This window comes from Centruroides sculpturatus, unplaced genomic scaffold (genome assembly GCF_000671375.1).
Source record: "Centruroides sculpturatus isolate CEXI.00-Female unplaced genomic scaffold, Cexi_2.0 scaffold143, whole genome shotgun sequence".
In the NCBI taxonomy this organism is placed as follows: Eukaryota; Metazoa; Arthropoda; class Arachnida; order Scorpiones; family Buthidae; genus Centruroides; species Centruroides sculpturatus.
The window spans coordinates 121,369-138,457 of record NW_019384447.1 but is presented as its reverse complement, the minus strand read 5'-3'; the positions used below and the strand labels follow the sequence as shown (position 1 = coordinate 138,457).

The 17,089-nt window shown below is 30.0% G+C and overlaps 1 protein-coding gene across 1 annotated transcript in view; it reads left to right on the top strand.

Annotated features, from left to right (window-relative positions):
- LOC111620417 (putative tricarboxylate transport protein, mitochondrial) overlaps positions 1 to 16,074 on the top strand; it is a 45,500-nt gene extending 29,426 nt beyond the window's left edge. The window contains exons 2-3 of the mRNA XM_023362334.1: positions 15,518 to 15,725; positions 15,797 to 16,074. Of these exons, the coding sequence (XP_023218102.1) occupies positions 15,518 to 15,725; positions 15,797 to 16,052 (464 nt within the window). The 3' untranslated portion in view covers positions 16,053 to 16,074. The remainder of the gene's footprint in view (positions 1 to 15,517; positions 15,726 to 15,796) is intronic.
- Positions 16,075 to 17,089: the final 1,015 nt, after the last annotated feature.

Genomic DNA, 17,089 nt, shown 5'->3' with positions numbered 1-17,089 from the left:
TGTAAAAAAAATGGCTGGCTTTAAACACCTCGCTTTCCTGGCTAGTTCCTGCTTGATTTTTCATGAGATCAGCATGTATCTTTTTAGCTTTCTTGCAAATAATTGCTTCTGATACGCTGTCTCCAGCACATTTTTTTTCAGTTATCCAAAGCAAAAGCAATTTCTCAACATGATCTAATGTCTTCGATCTCTGTTTAGAAATTGATTTAACGCCTTTCGCAACATTATCAGATTTAATAATGTCTTTATTTTTCATGATTGTCGATATCGTCGTTCTTGGAATATGGTATGCAACAGTTAAAATCTTGAACACGCATACCACGTTCGTATTTCTCAACAATCTCTTCTATCAGTTCCATTGTGATTCTAGTAATTTTTTTAGTTTTCTGTTGCTTTTCAGTTGCCTTTTTTGCAATTCATGATTAATAAAAATAATAAAATTTAACAAAGTCATAAACTGTTGCACCGCAAACGTCTAGTCTGGCCTAGTACACCGATAGTGCTACTTGTTCATAGATGGCGCGTATAATTGAATTAAGTCGTATACCGAACAAAAGTCGTATACCGAACAAAATTTGTTTCGTCCAAACAGGACGTATTCTAAAGCAGACTTATACTGAAGTACCACTGTATTTATTAGATACATAAATTTTATATAACTATTGCAAAATTTCAAAAATATAATAACAAACTGATTACAGGTTTACGTGGAACATATCAAGGAGTGACAGCCACAATAATGAAACAAGGAAGTAACCAAGCCATTCGTTTCTTTGTGATGGAATCATTAAAAGATTGGTATCGTGGCGGTGATCCAAATAAGAAAGTTAATAAATTGGTGGTTGGGATGTTCGGTGCACTTGCTGGAGCTGCATCAGTTTTTGGTAATACTCCAATTGATGTAGTGAAAACAAGAATGCAGGTACATAATCTTTTACTTTAAAAAATGTAATTACTGTAATTTCCTGTGAATAACTCACATTGGTGCGTACCCACAATAAATTGCTAAAAGGTAATTACAACTTTTATATAACTTCACAACATATATTTCACATCTCTGAAGTGGGGTTTTTTGACAAATTTTTGTTTTATTTCATAAACATTTTTTGACAAATTTTTGTTTTATTTCTGTTTTATTTATCAAATAATAATAATTTTTAGTTTCAAAAAATAAATATTCTACATAACTGGATGATNGAGGAATTGCATCTTATCACCAAAGCAATGCAAAATGCAGGTTATTCTGTGTTTAAGTTTCATTTTCTCCAAAATCGTGTCAAAGACAAGTTGTTTCCGCAGTCCTTTCTTAGTAACAAAGAGAAACTAAAAATACCACATCCTCCGATATCGCGTTTAGGCCCAATCTCACTAAAATTAGCACACCTGTTTAGAAAGAATGGTTTTATATTACCACAACCAACACTGAGAAGACTATTGTGCAACGACAAAGATATTCTTAAACTGAATGAAAAATCTGGTGTGTATCAAATCCCTTTAAAACATGCACTCTCAGAAGAGATAACAAGGAGAGTTGTTATGCCAACCCTTGAAATTCCACAATTGTGGATAACTTTATTCAACCAATTTAACTTATTCAAATTTCTCTTTTTTGCTTGTTCATACTGTTCACTCAATTGCTTATTTTATATCTTTGGGAATATATTAACATTCTCAATGCTTTTCACAGTTTAGAACATCTTTTATCTTAAATTCAATTTCCGTATTCCATCCACACACACCACTTATTTTCATAAATTTGTTCAAAAGTTAATCATTTGAAAAATATTTGTATTCGATATTTGCCTGAAGATGGTAGCTTTATGCTACTGAAAGTACTAGCGAGCTCCTTTTATGCTCTAAATAATTGCAAATAGTAATGCCACACACACTTAAGTGTATTTATTTTACAAACATGTTTCTAATATTCTAAGCAATAATATTGAAATGTAACTGATTTTTTCTGAAAATCTCATTATGATTATCATCAAGTTTTTAAAATTACAACCATAAATGAAGATAGGAGATAATTTTTTGAAATAGTTCATGTTAGAAATTCTTCACTGGAAAAAATGTACAGTGGTACCTCAGGATACGAAATTAATCCGTTCCGAAACTGAGATCGTATCATGAAAATGTCGTAAGGTGGATCATCTTTTCCCATACGATTACATGTAAAACCAAATAATTCGTTCCAACGCGAAAAACATACTCAAATTAAAGCCAAGTAATACATTAAAAAAAATAACTGTAGTAAGAAAAACAAATGAAAAATGCGAACTAATGTAACGTCGTATGGTGAGTTTTTGTTCGTATCGTGGAGCAAAAATATGTTCGAATTTCATGTCGTATCCTGAAAATTTCGTATGCTGGGGCGTTCGTAACCTGAGGTACCACTGTATTATTTTTATTAAAGTTTTATCTTCTTAATTACAGTTCTGTAATTAATCATAAATTAGTTAGTAATGACATGATATAAAAGAAAATTTATATTCTTCATCCATAAAATTAGAGTGAAGAGTAAAAATGCTATTTTGATAAGATTTGCTGAGTTTTAAGTAAATATTCATTTGATAAATCTATTTATAGAATTGATGTATAAAGTTCATTACATTAAGAATTAGGTTGTACCAGAAGGTCAACTGATCTTAAATATTTATTTTATTAAAAATTTTATCATAAAATATCAGTGTTCATTTTTAATAAGAATATTTACTGAAGTTAAATATAGTTTAGCAAATATAAATATTTTATTTCAATTTTAGCAAAAAAGAATTTATCTGTAAATAGGTCTGTTTTCTTTTTACTTGAATTTATTAAGCTGAAATACAATCTAAATATAAAATGTTATTTTTAGAAAAGTTGACATTTTGTCCTTGTATATGTTCTGAATATGTCCTGAATTTTCATTTTTAGGTTTTGTTTTCTTATTAAAAATCTTTAAAAACTTAATAAAATAATAATAAAATATTTAATACTGTGTTCTTATTAATATTTAATTTTATAGATCTTTATTATCATTATTAAGTATATCAAACAACATGAAGCCCAATATGTATATAAAAATAACCAAATGATTGCCTTAAATAATTGGGCTATAACACCACTAATTTAATCAATGATTAATAACTAAGAAATTTGCTATTAGAGGTAGATGATAGGTGCCATCTCATAACTAAATTAATAATTATAATTTTTAATAATTTATTAAATAATTCAGAATCATCTGGAAGAAAAGAACTGATTCGGGGTGGGGCTTGAATGCAATCTTTGCAACTGGCAAGTGCACTGCACGGCAAGTGGAGGTTGCAGGTTCAAGTCCCACCTCAGATCAGTTTTTTTTTTTTTCAGATGATTTTAAATTATTTAAGTAATAGTTATAATTTTAATAATTTATTTAAGAGATGGCATCTAATGTCTACCTCTAGTAGCAAATTACTTAGTAATAATTAGCAGTGTTATAGCTCAGTTATGTAAGGTGATCGTTTGGCTATGTTTAAATATTAATGTAAAAATTATATTTAATAAAACATTTAACACCTTATAATGCCGAGAAATATTTATTAAAACACAAACGTTTTCAGCCTAATGGAATAGGCCATCATCAGGTGACAGGCTATCGAACAATTTTGAAAATTGTGTTAAAACGGAACTTTCGAACATTACAAATTCAAAATTAAAATTAAAACATAAAATAAATTAACCAATCACTATACAAAATAACTATAATAAATAGATTGAAGCCATATTAATATAAATAATAAAATAAGGCGATATAAAACTAGAAACAAAAATAAACCTAAAAGATTAAATGCACAAAAGGATTTTTCATATATATATTTTTATGAATTTAATCCTTTTGTGCATTTAATCTTTTAGGTTTATTTTTGTTTCTAGTTTTATATCGCCTTATTTTATTATTTATATTAATATGGCTTCAATCTATTTATTATAGTTATTTTGTATAGTGATTGGTTAATTTATTTTATGTTTTAATTTTAATTTTGAATTTGTAATGTTCGAAAGTTCCGTTTTAACACAATTTTCAAAATTGTTCGATAGCCTGTCACCTGATGATGGCCTATTCCATTAGGCTGAAAACGTTTGTGTTTTAATAAATATTTCTCGGCATTATAAGGTGTTAAATGTTTTATTAAATATAATTTTTACATTAATATTTAAACATAGCCAAACGATCACCTTACATAACTGAGCTATAACACTGCTAATTATTACTAAGTAATTTGCTACTAGAGGTAGACATTAGATGCCATCTCTTAAATAAATTATTAAAATTATAACTATTACTTAAATAATTTAAAATCATCTGAAAAAAAAAAAAACTGATCTGAGGTGGGACTTGAACCTGCAACCTCCACTTGCCGTGCAGTGCACTTGCCAGTTGCAAAGATTGCATTCAAGCCCCACCCCGAATCAGTTCTTTTCTTCCAGATGATTCTGAATTATTTAATAAATTATTAAAAATTATAATTATTAATTTAGTTATGAGATGGCACCTATCATCTACCTCTAATAGCAAATTTCTTAGTTATTAATCATTGATTAAATTAGTGGTGTTATAGCCCAATTATTTAAGGCAATCATTTGGTTATTTTTATATACATATTGGGCTTCATGTTGTTTGATATACTTAATAATGATAATAAAGATCTATAAAATTAAATATTAATAAGAACACAGTATTAAATATTTTATTATTATTTTATTAAGTTTTTAAAGATTTTTAATAAGAAAACAAAACCTAAAAATGAAAATTCAGGACATATTCAGAACATATACAAGGACAAAATGTCAACTTTTCTAAAAATAACATTTTATATTTAGATTGTATTTCAGCTTAATAAATTCAAGTAAAAAGAAAACAGACCTATTTACAGATAAATTCTTTTTTGCTAAAATTGAAATAAAATATTTATATTTGCTAAACTATATTTAACTTCAGTAAATATTCTTATTAAAAATGAACACTGATATTTTATGATAAAATTTTTAATAAAATAAATATTTAAGATCAGTTGACCTTCTGGTACAACCTAATTCTTAATGTAATGAACTTTATACATCAATTCTATAAATAGATTTATCAAATGAATATTTACTTAAAACTCAGCAAATCTTATCAAAATAGCATTTTTACTCTTCACTCTAATTTTATGGATGAAGAATATAAATTTTCTTTTATATCATGTCATTACTAACTAATTTATGATTAATTACAGAACTGTAATTAAGAAGATAAAACTTTAATAAAAATAATACAGTGGTACCTCAGGTTACGAACGCCCCAGCATACGAAATTTTCAGGATACGACATGAAATTCGAACATATTTTTGCTCCACGATACGAACAAAAACTCACCATACGACGTTACATTAGTTCGCATTTTTCATTTGTTTTTCTTACTACAGTTATTTTTTTNTTGATATTGTCGCTTTTTGGCGCAATCATTCAAACTTCGCCGGCCATGACCACAAGGTTGTCCACGATGCATTTTCGATGAAATTAACCTATCCAATTTCAAAATTTCTCTCCATTGCATGTCGGCCTGGGTTGAATTTTTGTCAATGCGTAACAAAAATTTCTCGTTTTTGAAAAAAATAATCGTGGCTATTGTATCGTCCAAAATTATTTTTTTATTTTGCACAAACAATATACAGTTTAACCCGATTATAACATCATCAAATATAACAACAACCCTAATATAACGTCAAATTTTTATCAGTCCCACAATTTTACTATACTAGATAATGTTAAAAAAAAAAACACTTGTAACGACATAAAACCGTTTTAACGTCATATTTAAAGCACTCCCAAATTTACAAAATTAGATTACAAATTTTATTAAACATAGAAGAAACTGTGTGTCCAGTCCGAAGGTTAGAGTTCACTTCTTAGAATGACTATGGGTGGTACTCTCCCCCACCTGACTTCGGTGGGTGAGGTGCCTGTTTTGCCTGCTTATAGAAGAGGGTTCCCATTTTGTATTTTATTTTAACTCCTGACTACCTACAAGTCTGGATTTTTTTATGCACAAATGATTTGGGCACCTAATACTCTGTGTCAAATATCAACTCTTTCATACCTCTATGCTGGTAACATAAAACAGCAGTACTATTTTATAAACAAGACATAGTCTTGTCAATAAAATTATTTGGTATTAACTGAAAATTTCTTGTAGCAAGTCTTGTTTGTTTAGGTCATTGAACTTCGCGAGGTGACTCTGAGCACTCTTCCTTTACTCTTGATACTACATCTACAAGTATAGGACAAAGAAAAGGAACACCCCTTTCGAAATGTGTTGTACTTCAACCGTCCAATACAGCCCCACCACGTGTTGCAACAGTCTACCATCCAGTGGTGGTGAAAAGGAAGGTATCAGTCAAGCATTTGGCGGTGTGACAGCATGAGAAAATTCTGTTCCCAGCAAAGCGCCATTATGTCCAACCTGTCCGACATGCAAAGAGGCATGATTATTGGAGCTTGCCTTGCTGGAGCGTCCGTGTCTAGAACAGCCAACCTTATGGGAGTTTCAAGGTCCACTGTGTCAAGGGTTATAACAGCCTACACAAAACTGGGAAAGGTGTCATCTGCAAAACAGAACAGTGGGCAAAAGTCAAAGTTGACTGACCAGCATAGATGAGCATTGAAGAGAGTAGTCACCTGAAAACATAAGACTACACTGCAGCAGATAACCTCTGAGATGAACACCCATCTCCAGAACCCCATATCCACCAAAACTATTCAATGGGAGCTGCATGCTGCGAGCATTCGTGGCCGAGTAGCCATCCCAAAGCCATTAGTGTCACTGCAGAATGCTATGAAGCGACAACAGTGGTGCTGAGACCACCGAAACTAAACATAGCAGCAATGAGAACAGGTCATTTGGTCTGACGAAAAATCATTTACATAATTTCAGACAACTGGACGTGTATTTGTCTGGCAAACAACGGCAGAGGCATTTCATGTTGACTGTCTGGTTCCTACCGTGAAGCATGGAGGGGGCTCTGTGATGCTGTGGGGAGTAATATCGTGGCATGGCTTGGGCCACTTGTAGTCCTGAGGGAGAAGGTTAGAGGTGAGATTATTGCAGTATTCTCGCAGATCATTTACACCCTATGCTTCATACTCAGTTTCCTAAAGAACATCCTCTATTCCAAGTTGACAACGCCGCAGTTTGAGCACTGAAATATCACTGTACATATTTTAATTTTTTTTTTGTGACTAGAAAAATAAGTTTTAAACCATTAAAATTGAAACTATCTTTCAAACTTTACTTTGATAAAACAGAAATTCTGTAAATTTTAAAAAATTAAAAAGCTCAAAAGATACTTAGAAATATCTCCTAAACTAACGAGTTAAAATTACTCAGTTTTTTTCCAATTTCCGAACCACTGAAGAGGCTGTAAAGTGAAATACATTTGTATTTACCAAATGTATTTCACTTTACAGCCTCTTCAGTGGTTCGGAAATTGGAAAAAAACTGAGTAATTTTAACTTGTTAGTTTAGGAGATATTTCTAAGTATCTTTTGAGCTTTTTAATTTTTTAAAATTTATTGAATAAACTAATCCCATTGCTTTTATTTATATTTTTATACCTTTATTTATGTATTTTACCCCTGTAACAGAGAAATTATTCTCTATTGGTAAATACTATTTTGTATGATTTATTATGTTATTTATAATTGATGATGATGATGATAAATGCTAAAATAGTAATAAGTATTATTATTTAATTAAATAGAAAAAATTTTAGTATCGATAATATACAATGATATTGGTTTCAAATGCTTAACTTTATTTAGTATGGTGAACTAAAGTTGGACAAAAACAAAAACTGGATTTTAAAATGTTATTATGTAGAGAGGAGATAATTACTGAAAATTTATCAACTTTTAAGATACAAATTTAAGTAGGAGTTCGTAATAATATCAATAAAAGCATGGAGTTGTTTCAGAAAATGAATGAGGGAAGAACTAAATACAAGGCATACGTAGACAGTTTCTTTGCTCATAACCCTGTAACATTTATGTTATATATATAGTCTTACCATAATATTTTTTTCTCAAGCCGGGACAATTTTGAGAAAATACTCACAACAGAAAATAAAGCCTACTAGGATAAGTTCTGTACCTATGATTGAAAGGGCTAAATAAAGAAGTTAACAAAAAACAACGCGTTAAAAGCAATTTTTAATAACTCAACTGAACATATCTTATTATTAAGAAGTTATTAATATTTATCATTAGTGTAAATTTTCTTTAAAAATTCTGTCACTTAAATCGGTACCTTTAAAATATAATATATTTGAGGAAGTTCTTTCCGCTCCTACTTGGCTTGCCTTATGTTTTGCACATTTCAAGTGATTTTCAATGTTTGAATGCCCACCACAAGATAGTGAAAATTCTGAAAAGCACAGTTCACATTTCACTTTGTCAATACAATCACAAACTTTTTTCAAAAATGGATAATCCTTTCTTAATTCATCAGTAAACATAGTTTCTTTTTGGCATTTTGGAGATTAAACTAATTTAATGTACTGTACAGTACAAAATACAGTCTACCCCCCCTATATTGCAGTAGATACGTTCTGCTTTATAAGAATTTCACGTTGTAGGAATCCTTAAATACATGAGCCAATCACAGCCCGGCACTTGTGCAGTTTATGAACTATGGCTGTTTGAAAGGTTTTCTTCCATAAAATTAATCAATGCTAGACTAATTTGACTCAACATTTCCAAAACATGTATAATTTTTTGGGAATAATTCGTATAAAGTATGCTATAAACAAAAAATTGTAGGATTACTTACCAAGTGTTCACCGTTCAACCACGCAGAAAAATTCATTATATGAACCCATGTTATAGGGGGGTCTACTGCAATTGCAAATGCCAACTATCAATACCAATTTGAAACTCAACTAACAAGTAAGATAGGCACAACACTGACATGCCAGTGTAATTTTCAGTGTTGCCAATTCTAATAATATTTAAAAAATTAAATAAAAATATCTGGATCTCATTGTCTACATACTATTATAAATTCTGTGAAAAAATATCTGGATGAAAAAGATAAAACGCTAAATTCATTGGGCCACATGCTATAAATTTTGGGGGAAATATCTAGACAACATTAAAGTACTTAGATCTAGATACAAAATATTTAGATTGGCAACAGTGAGTGTAACAGGAGATATTTTAGTTGCCAAATCGTCATTTTACCCAAGGCTGCACTAATTTTACTTCTTGTATATTCGGCACTTTTAAAATTTTACCTAATAACCAAGACAAAATGACAAATGGGCCAGGATGCAGGGTCCACATCATCAAACTTGGGACAGTCTCGGTCAAAGTGGAATTTCTGGTAAGCCTAGATATATACCTGCCTTCAAATAGTCTTAAGTGCAGAGAGCCTGTGCATTACTTACAGGAAATTACAGTAAATAAAAATGCAATTATATTTCTAATTATTAAAAAGTATAATTTGATTTTAGGGTCTTGAAGCACACAAATATAAAAATACACTTGATTGTGTGTTGAAAATTGCACGACAAGAAGGATTTATTGCGTAAGTTACATAAATTGTTAAGATTTCTAAAAATTTTTATATATTGGCTTAATTCCTTTTTTAATTGGAAATTTTATTTCTGAACAGATTTTATAAAGGTACCATTCCTCGCTTGAGTAGAGTTTGCCTCGATGTTGCCATTACATTTATGATATATGATTCATTTATGGATCTTTTTAATCGTTTCTGGAAAACAGACTAGTCAAATGGCATCAGAAGAGCTTAAAATCATACTAATTTAGATAGTTAAACTGAAAGTTTCAACATTTCATTTCTTCAAAATACTTTAAAAAGTTTTCTGTTTTTATTTGTATTTTAAAACTGCCCACAATAGAAAATAAGTGGGTTGTAACTTGAACATGATAATTTTTATTTCCATTTATGCTCAACAAATACATTTTATTTTGCACAATTTTAAAAAATACTTTCCAAAAAAATTCATGATTTTGTTAACAATATATTTAATCATTGTACTTTTCACTTAAAGGTGCTAGTGATAAAAAAGAAATTGATACACTTAATTACAGATGAATTTTATTTTGTAACTTGAAATTACCAAACACAAAAAATAACAAACTGGGATCACTTTAAACATTCCTTGTAGAATGCAGAATTGATTATATTTTTGTAAGATGAACAAGCATTCCTCAGTCAAATTTTACATTGGAAAATGTCTTTGATAGCTAAATTGATTAAGGCCAATCTTATAAAATGTTATGTTGTGATGAATATCTTTGTAATTGTGCAATTTAGTAGGAAGATTATACACAATCAGAAAATAAATTTGTGCATTAAGTTATTGTTTATACAATGTAAGTTTTAAACAATATTGTAAAATTGTTTATATACATTATATATATACATATATATATATATAATTGGGGTAAATTTGGAATTTGTAAAAGTTGTAAAACAATGTGTTATAGTTATTTAGATGATAAAAGTTATATCAAAAATATACAAAACAAAATAAATATTGTATAATAAAATATAATATAAAAAAGGTTTGTTTAATTTGATTGATTAATTTTAATGTTTAGAGCTGTAGCAGCAGCACACTCAGGATTTACTTTTGGGGAGAGCCAAGTTGAATGAATAAGAAAATTTTCTTTGGAAATTCAATAAAATTTCCATCATATGTGACCACTAATTCATAAATAGTATAGAAATAGAAGACATGAGACAATATAAATAAAAAAATGAATTCTAATTAGGGAAAGATTTTTGGAAAATTTTCTACTGTTTGTTTTCCTTTTTCTTTGGAGGACCAGAGCTCTTTTCCCTTCTCTGAGTGTGCCACTGAGCAGTGGTGCCCAACTTTTCAATTCTCAGGCCAAATTGGACATAAGTCATTACACAAAATATTTTATATATTTCATAGAAATAGATCTACTTTTAGTATATATCATTTATAAATGATATGTCAAATATGCTTGCAAACTAGTTTAATGTGCTATTGGCTGGATTTGTACCATTTTCTTTTTTTGCTATGCTTTGTGTCTGTGTCTGTCTCCATTAAAAAACCTATGGCTGGACTTATCTGGCTTTAAGGTGTGTCCTCTTGGTTAGGGACTGTCAATTCAAAGAACTGGTGGTGGTTTTGCCACATCCAATTGATTACAGGTGACATTTAAACAGTAATCTAGAGTTATGGTACTTACTTTGTTATGTACAGTAACTCTAGATAAGCAAAGAGCAAGAAGTTTTACTCTATGTAAAATTACTTCTTGGAATGATTAAGGTCTGTTTCTCAGTGATGCATATTGTGAACTAATGATATTAGCTATGGTTCAGAACTATGTAGGCTTTTAGTTGGCAGTGAAAAATGATTCTCTTGCTGTATGCAATGGGGGAGATGGAAATATCTTGACATGAGCAAGTTTAGTGCAAATATAATTTTCTATAAAGGAATTGCTTTTTGCCCTTGGTATAATTAAATTAATTAAAAATATACTAATGTGGGGTAGATAATGAGGACTTATCACACCAGTTATAACAGGCACAGACACCCAGCTTTCAATGGAATACATTTAATAAAAACGAGAAGGGGTGTACATTAAAATCGATTACATTAGTAATTAACATGAAATAACCAAAATGCATTTCAGACTGGTTATTTCATGTTAATTACTAATGTAATCGATTTTAATGTACACCCCTTCTCATTTTTATTAAATGTATTCCATTGATACCTGGGTGTTTGTGCCTATTATAATTGGTGTGATAAGTCCTTATCTACCTCACATTAGTAGATTTTTAATTAATATAATTTTCTACTGTAAATGTAGAGCATTTTTTCTTCCTATGAACCAGGTGAAAAGAAATTGCATAATACTAACGTGTTACATAATTTCTTTTCAACAGGTTCATAAAAAAATATATTATGTAATCAAATACAATGAACAGCACTTGACGTTTGTTGTGCTGTATTTGATATGGCTTAAAATTTTTAAATGATGTGACAGCACAGTTTCAATCAACAAAGAAATGCAAAATTTAATTCAATAGTTTATGATAGTAATGATTAAGAAGAATTTTGGATGCAAAAAGTTTGCTAAAAACAGTGCTAGAACAGACACATGTTTATTTAATTACTCTACACACTTAAACGTTTCCATATTATTTAAACCAATGTTCAATTTAAATCTCATTTTACATATGTGGAATGACATTTATCCATCCATTTTTAGCATTTCACTAAGCCTACATCAGAAACTCGTGAATGATATTAAATCTCTTAATTGTGTGATAAAATTAATTTTCCTCTCCCAGAAGATTCTTATAAAGTGAAAAGCATCTTCATCTGTTGATATGACAGGAGAATTTGGTGAGTAGGTATATGGGAGCTCACTTTGTGATAACTTCTCCAAAATTAAGAGTTTTGCCCAAACCTGCAAATAGCTTTTGAAAATCCTTTCAAGTTCTTAATTTCATTTGACAATGTTACATTGATTTCCTTTTTGGGTCATTCCATATCAAATGATCAAGGTCTCCAGCTCGACCACCTCAGATTTCAATAAAATTTGGCACAAAGGTAGCTAAGAAACTTTAACTAAACCATACAAAATATAGCTCCGTATGATAATATGGTTTGAGATATAAACCAAAACATGAAGGCACCCCATGTCACCTCTGCACTCAATGATTAAAAAACCATCTTTGTTGTCCAATGGTTCTTTGACTAAGAGCAATTACGATAAAACAGTTTCAAGTGGACAATTCAGATATGCCAACAGAAGCTTCTAATAAAATGTACTCCTTCCACAAATCTTCACCGAAGTTTGAATAAAATTCATTCTGGAACAGAAGCCACATTTCAATTGCCTGAAATCGGGAAGATGACGTTCTTAATTAAACACTTTTAAAAATCAAGGTTTGGTTGTAAAAAAATGGTTTTTTGTGTAATAATTTCAAGTGTACAGCTATCAGCTGTCAAAATATGCCCACTGAAAAATTCGAAAAAAAAAAATTGAGACTGAATTTTTACCAACATTCACAGGCAAATAGGGAGGCTTCTTAAAATATTTTCATTTTTATGCCCGATTCTGCTAAGGGCAAAAATGTGGCATTAAATACAGTGGCGTAGCTATAGATTGATTCGCCAGGGACGGTCTGTCAATTGCTGCTCTTTGGAAAATACATAATGCACACCAAACATACTTAGACATTTTTCAATGGCAGTCATAATTTTTGTAATTGTTAACTCTGGGAATAATTTTTATAATATGAAAAGTAAAATTATCAACTAAAATTTTTTTAATTCTAAAAATGTCTCTCTGCCCACCCCTAGCTACGTCACTAATTAAAGGTAATGATGTCTGAATAAAAACTTGATTGCTCAAAACAAAAGTTACACGTTGATAACTTCAGAACTATACAAGACTTTTTTTCAGTCACAACTAGGTGCATAGATAGACACTGGGCACCTTTGACATCATTCTATCTATGCACCTAGTTGTGACTGAAAAAACAAAAAGAAAACGCTGTTTCAGAATAAGCAATAATATACAAGACTATTCAATGCAAATTATTCTGTGAGCTCACTAGCTGGTGGTCATTATGTAATTAGATTAAAAGATCCTGAATATGCATGCTTGCTGAACTATGCTCACCTAAATATTGAGCAAAAAGTTAGCATGGATTTTAATTATTTTCTAAAACCAATTTGTTTTTAGAGAAATCTTGTTTTGTTTCATTTTAGGCTAATAGAAACAATAAGCATTCTTTAAGAGTTAGTATTGAATGTTTGTATTCCTATGATGAGGGTACACGTGTAAAATTAGTGACTAGAATCAAGATCCGATGATTCTCAAAACTATGCCAAGAGGCTACGGGGTACGTGCAGTGGTCCATCGTGGCAAAGCCACTGCTAGTTCTTTGAATTGGTAGCCCCATAACCAAGGGGAGACGCCTTAAAACCAAGCAAGTCCAGCCACAGGTTTTTTAACAAAGACACACAAAGCGTAACAAAAAAGAAGAATGGTACAAATGTATATCTTTACCATTTGGGATGCCTGATGTTGAAATAAGCAGACCGTCAAAGGAAAAACGTTTATAAACTGGCCAAAATTGTAGGCACGAGAACGACCACTTTAATAGTACCATTCACACGAGTTGAATTTCAAATTATATTTTTGGATTTACTGTAAGAATTTTTACTGATGATCAAACTGTCAGACTTAAGTCCTGGTCAGTATGTAGCTTGCTCGTATGATGGAAAATGGTGGATTGTAATTTTGTGAAGACTTAAAAGAGGGATGCGCTTGTCGATTTTTTCATCCACATGCTCCTTATAAGTTATAAAGGGCCATACTTTGGATTTCTTTATTTTACAAAATTATGCTTTCATAAAATTTGATGTGCACATTTCTCATTGTTCTACACAGTCAACTGACCAACTGATTCTAGTTACTTTCCCGACTGTTATATTTAATAGGGGAAGTATAGCGATCGATCAAAAAATGACCCCTCCAAGATTTTACATTTTTGGACTCGGGACCTTGAAACATCGAAATACGCAAAAAAAATTTGTTTTTTTTTCCTGCGTTTGGGGGGGGGTTACAATTTTGTTCACCATCTTTAAAAAGGGTGGACAAAATTATGCCCCCAAACTTTTTGGCAACTTTTAGTAGTGCTATCTGTTGTTTTATTATTATAAAAAGTTTTTATATCATATTTTTAAATGCATAAATTCACTTTTTTTTATATACTTTAAAAGTTTTTCATTATTTATAACCTATATTTAGTCAAATTAATATATGTTTTTATTTAAATTATAGGAACTTAATTTAACTGGAAATTTTCTCAATATATANATATATGGATAACAATTGTGTAAATAACACAACAAGAGTGTATTAATTGCAATCAATATTGTTAAATATGTAATTCTTAATTCAATTTAAAACATAAATGATTCTTATTAAAAGCACAGAAATAAAAATGACATTATTAGAAATTTGACTTATAGGATACTTAAATTTAGCTGCAATGTTTTTGCTATGTGTAAACAAACCAGTACATTGCTGAAATTAGCTACAGTAATCTATGTTCACTAAATCAAATTGTTTCATCTACGTTTTGATGCAATTTCTTTGCTATTATATCTATATTTTTTAAACAATTAGTTCTGTCTTCCACAGTTTCACTGCTTTTTTGTAAACATTCTAATGTTTCAGCTGATGCCAGTTCATAAACATTTAATGATTCATCTTTGCAGTGGTATTTTTCTTGTAATCAAACAATACCATGTGAAAATTGGCTCTTCTTTTGAAGTTCTCTAGTGTCAGTTTATCAATCTGAAGTTTTTCTTTTGTTCCTCTGCTTTTCCTTTTATTTCTGTTTTCTTCCATTGGACAGATGTTTTGTTTCTAAGTAGTTTTGTATTATTATTATATCTATCATTATTTATTGTTCATCTATTATTCATGTAGGTGGTATAACTGGTGGAATAGAGATCTGTATTACATTTCCAACAGAATATGTTAAAACACAGTTACAGTTAGATGAAAAATCTGGAAAACCGAGATATAATGGAATTGTTGATGTAGTACGTCAGACTGTCAGACATCATGGAATTTCAGGATTATATAGAGGTTTAAGTGTTTTGTTATACGGTTCAATTCCAAAATCAGCTGTTAGGTATGAATTTTCTTCTTTTTTAAAATTATAATTTATTAGAATAATTTAAAAATAAAATTATTTGTATATAGATTTGGAACGTTTGAAGCATTGAAAAAACGAAATTTAGATGAGAAAGGAAATCTCCCACCAAGTAGTAGATTGTTATGTGGTTTGGGAGCAGGAGTAATGGAAGCTATTTTTGCTGTTACACCAATGGAAACTGTTAAAGTAAAATTTATTAATGATCAGACAGGACCAAATCCAAAATACAGAGGATTCTTCCATGGTGTTTCAGAAATTGTTAGAGAACAAGGTAAGGTTTTTAATTTTAACATTGCTTCTTAACTGATTAAGTTTTTCATGTATTAATTCACTACATTTAGTTCAATTGTGATTTTATTTTCAGATTTATTACACCAAGGACAGGATTCTATTAATATTTTTTTACATTATTAACTTTTATTTCTTCCTTCAATATGCATTTTTGGCATAAGTCCTTTTTCAGTTGGAATTATAAAAATTCAAATTTCAATTGTTAAAGGGTAAATCTTAATTCTAAGTTCCTTATTTTTCTAATCTTGACCATTACCTAATATTGATACAGCATTACAAATCATGTCATTGCATATTCTATTAGCATAATGTTTAAGATTAGAAAAAATAAGAAAATAGGATTAAGGTTTTCCCCTTAACAATTGAAATTTGAATTTTTATAATTATAACTCCAACTGAAAAGGGGCTTTTGCCAAAAATGCATATTGAAGAAAGAAATAAATTAATAATGTAAAAGAATATTAAAAGAATCCTGTCCTTGGTGTAATAAGTTTATAAAATCAAACCTAGTTGGGCAGGGAAAATTTTGATACAATAGAAACATGTTATACCATTCTGTTTGACAAATGATTGTTGCTCATAAGCATAACATATTTCTATCATTCCAAAGTTTTCCTTGCCCAACTCAGCTTGATTCTATGAGTGTTAAGTAATTTTTAATTTACCTTCCACTTGAAATGGAAACTAGTATCTTTATTTTTCTTTGAGTGTTATTTTGACATTATAATTGTATTATAATGACAATCATAAACTGATAGTGGTTACCCATTAATTAAAACAATCAGTTTATAAAGTTGTGAATTGTGATACAGTAGAGCCTCGAAAACTCGGCACTCAATAACCTGGCACTCTGGATAACTTGGCCACACCCTGGCAGGGCAAAAATACCCTTAGATAATTAATTTTCATCATAGACAGCTTTATGCCTCATAAAGTATTTTTCTGAGGTCTGTCTTATCAGGTAAATTACTGTACACAGTGTATTCATTAATTTTCATTTTCATGTAGTAAAGGCTCTATGCCTTCATAAAGGACATACTTTTCCTTTG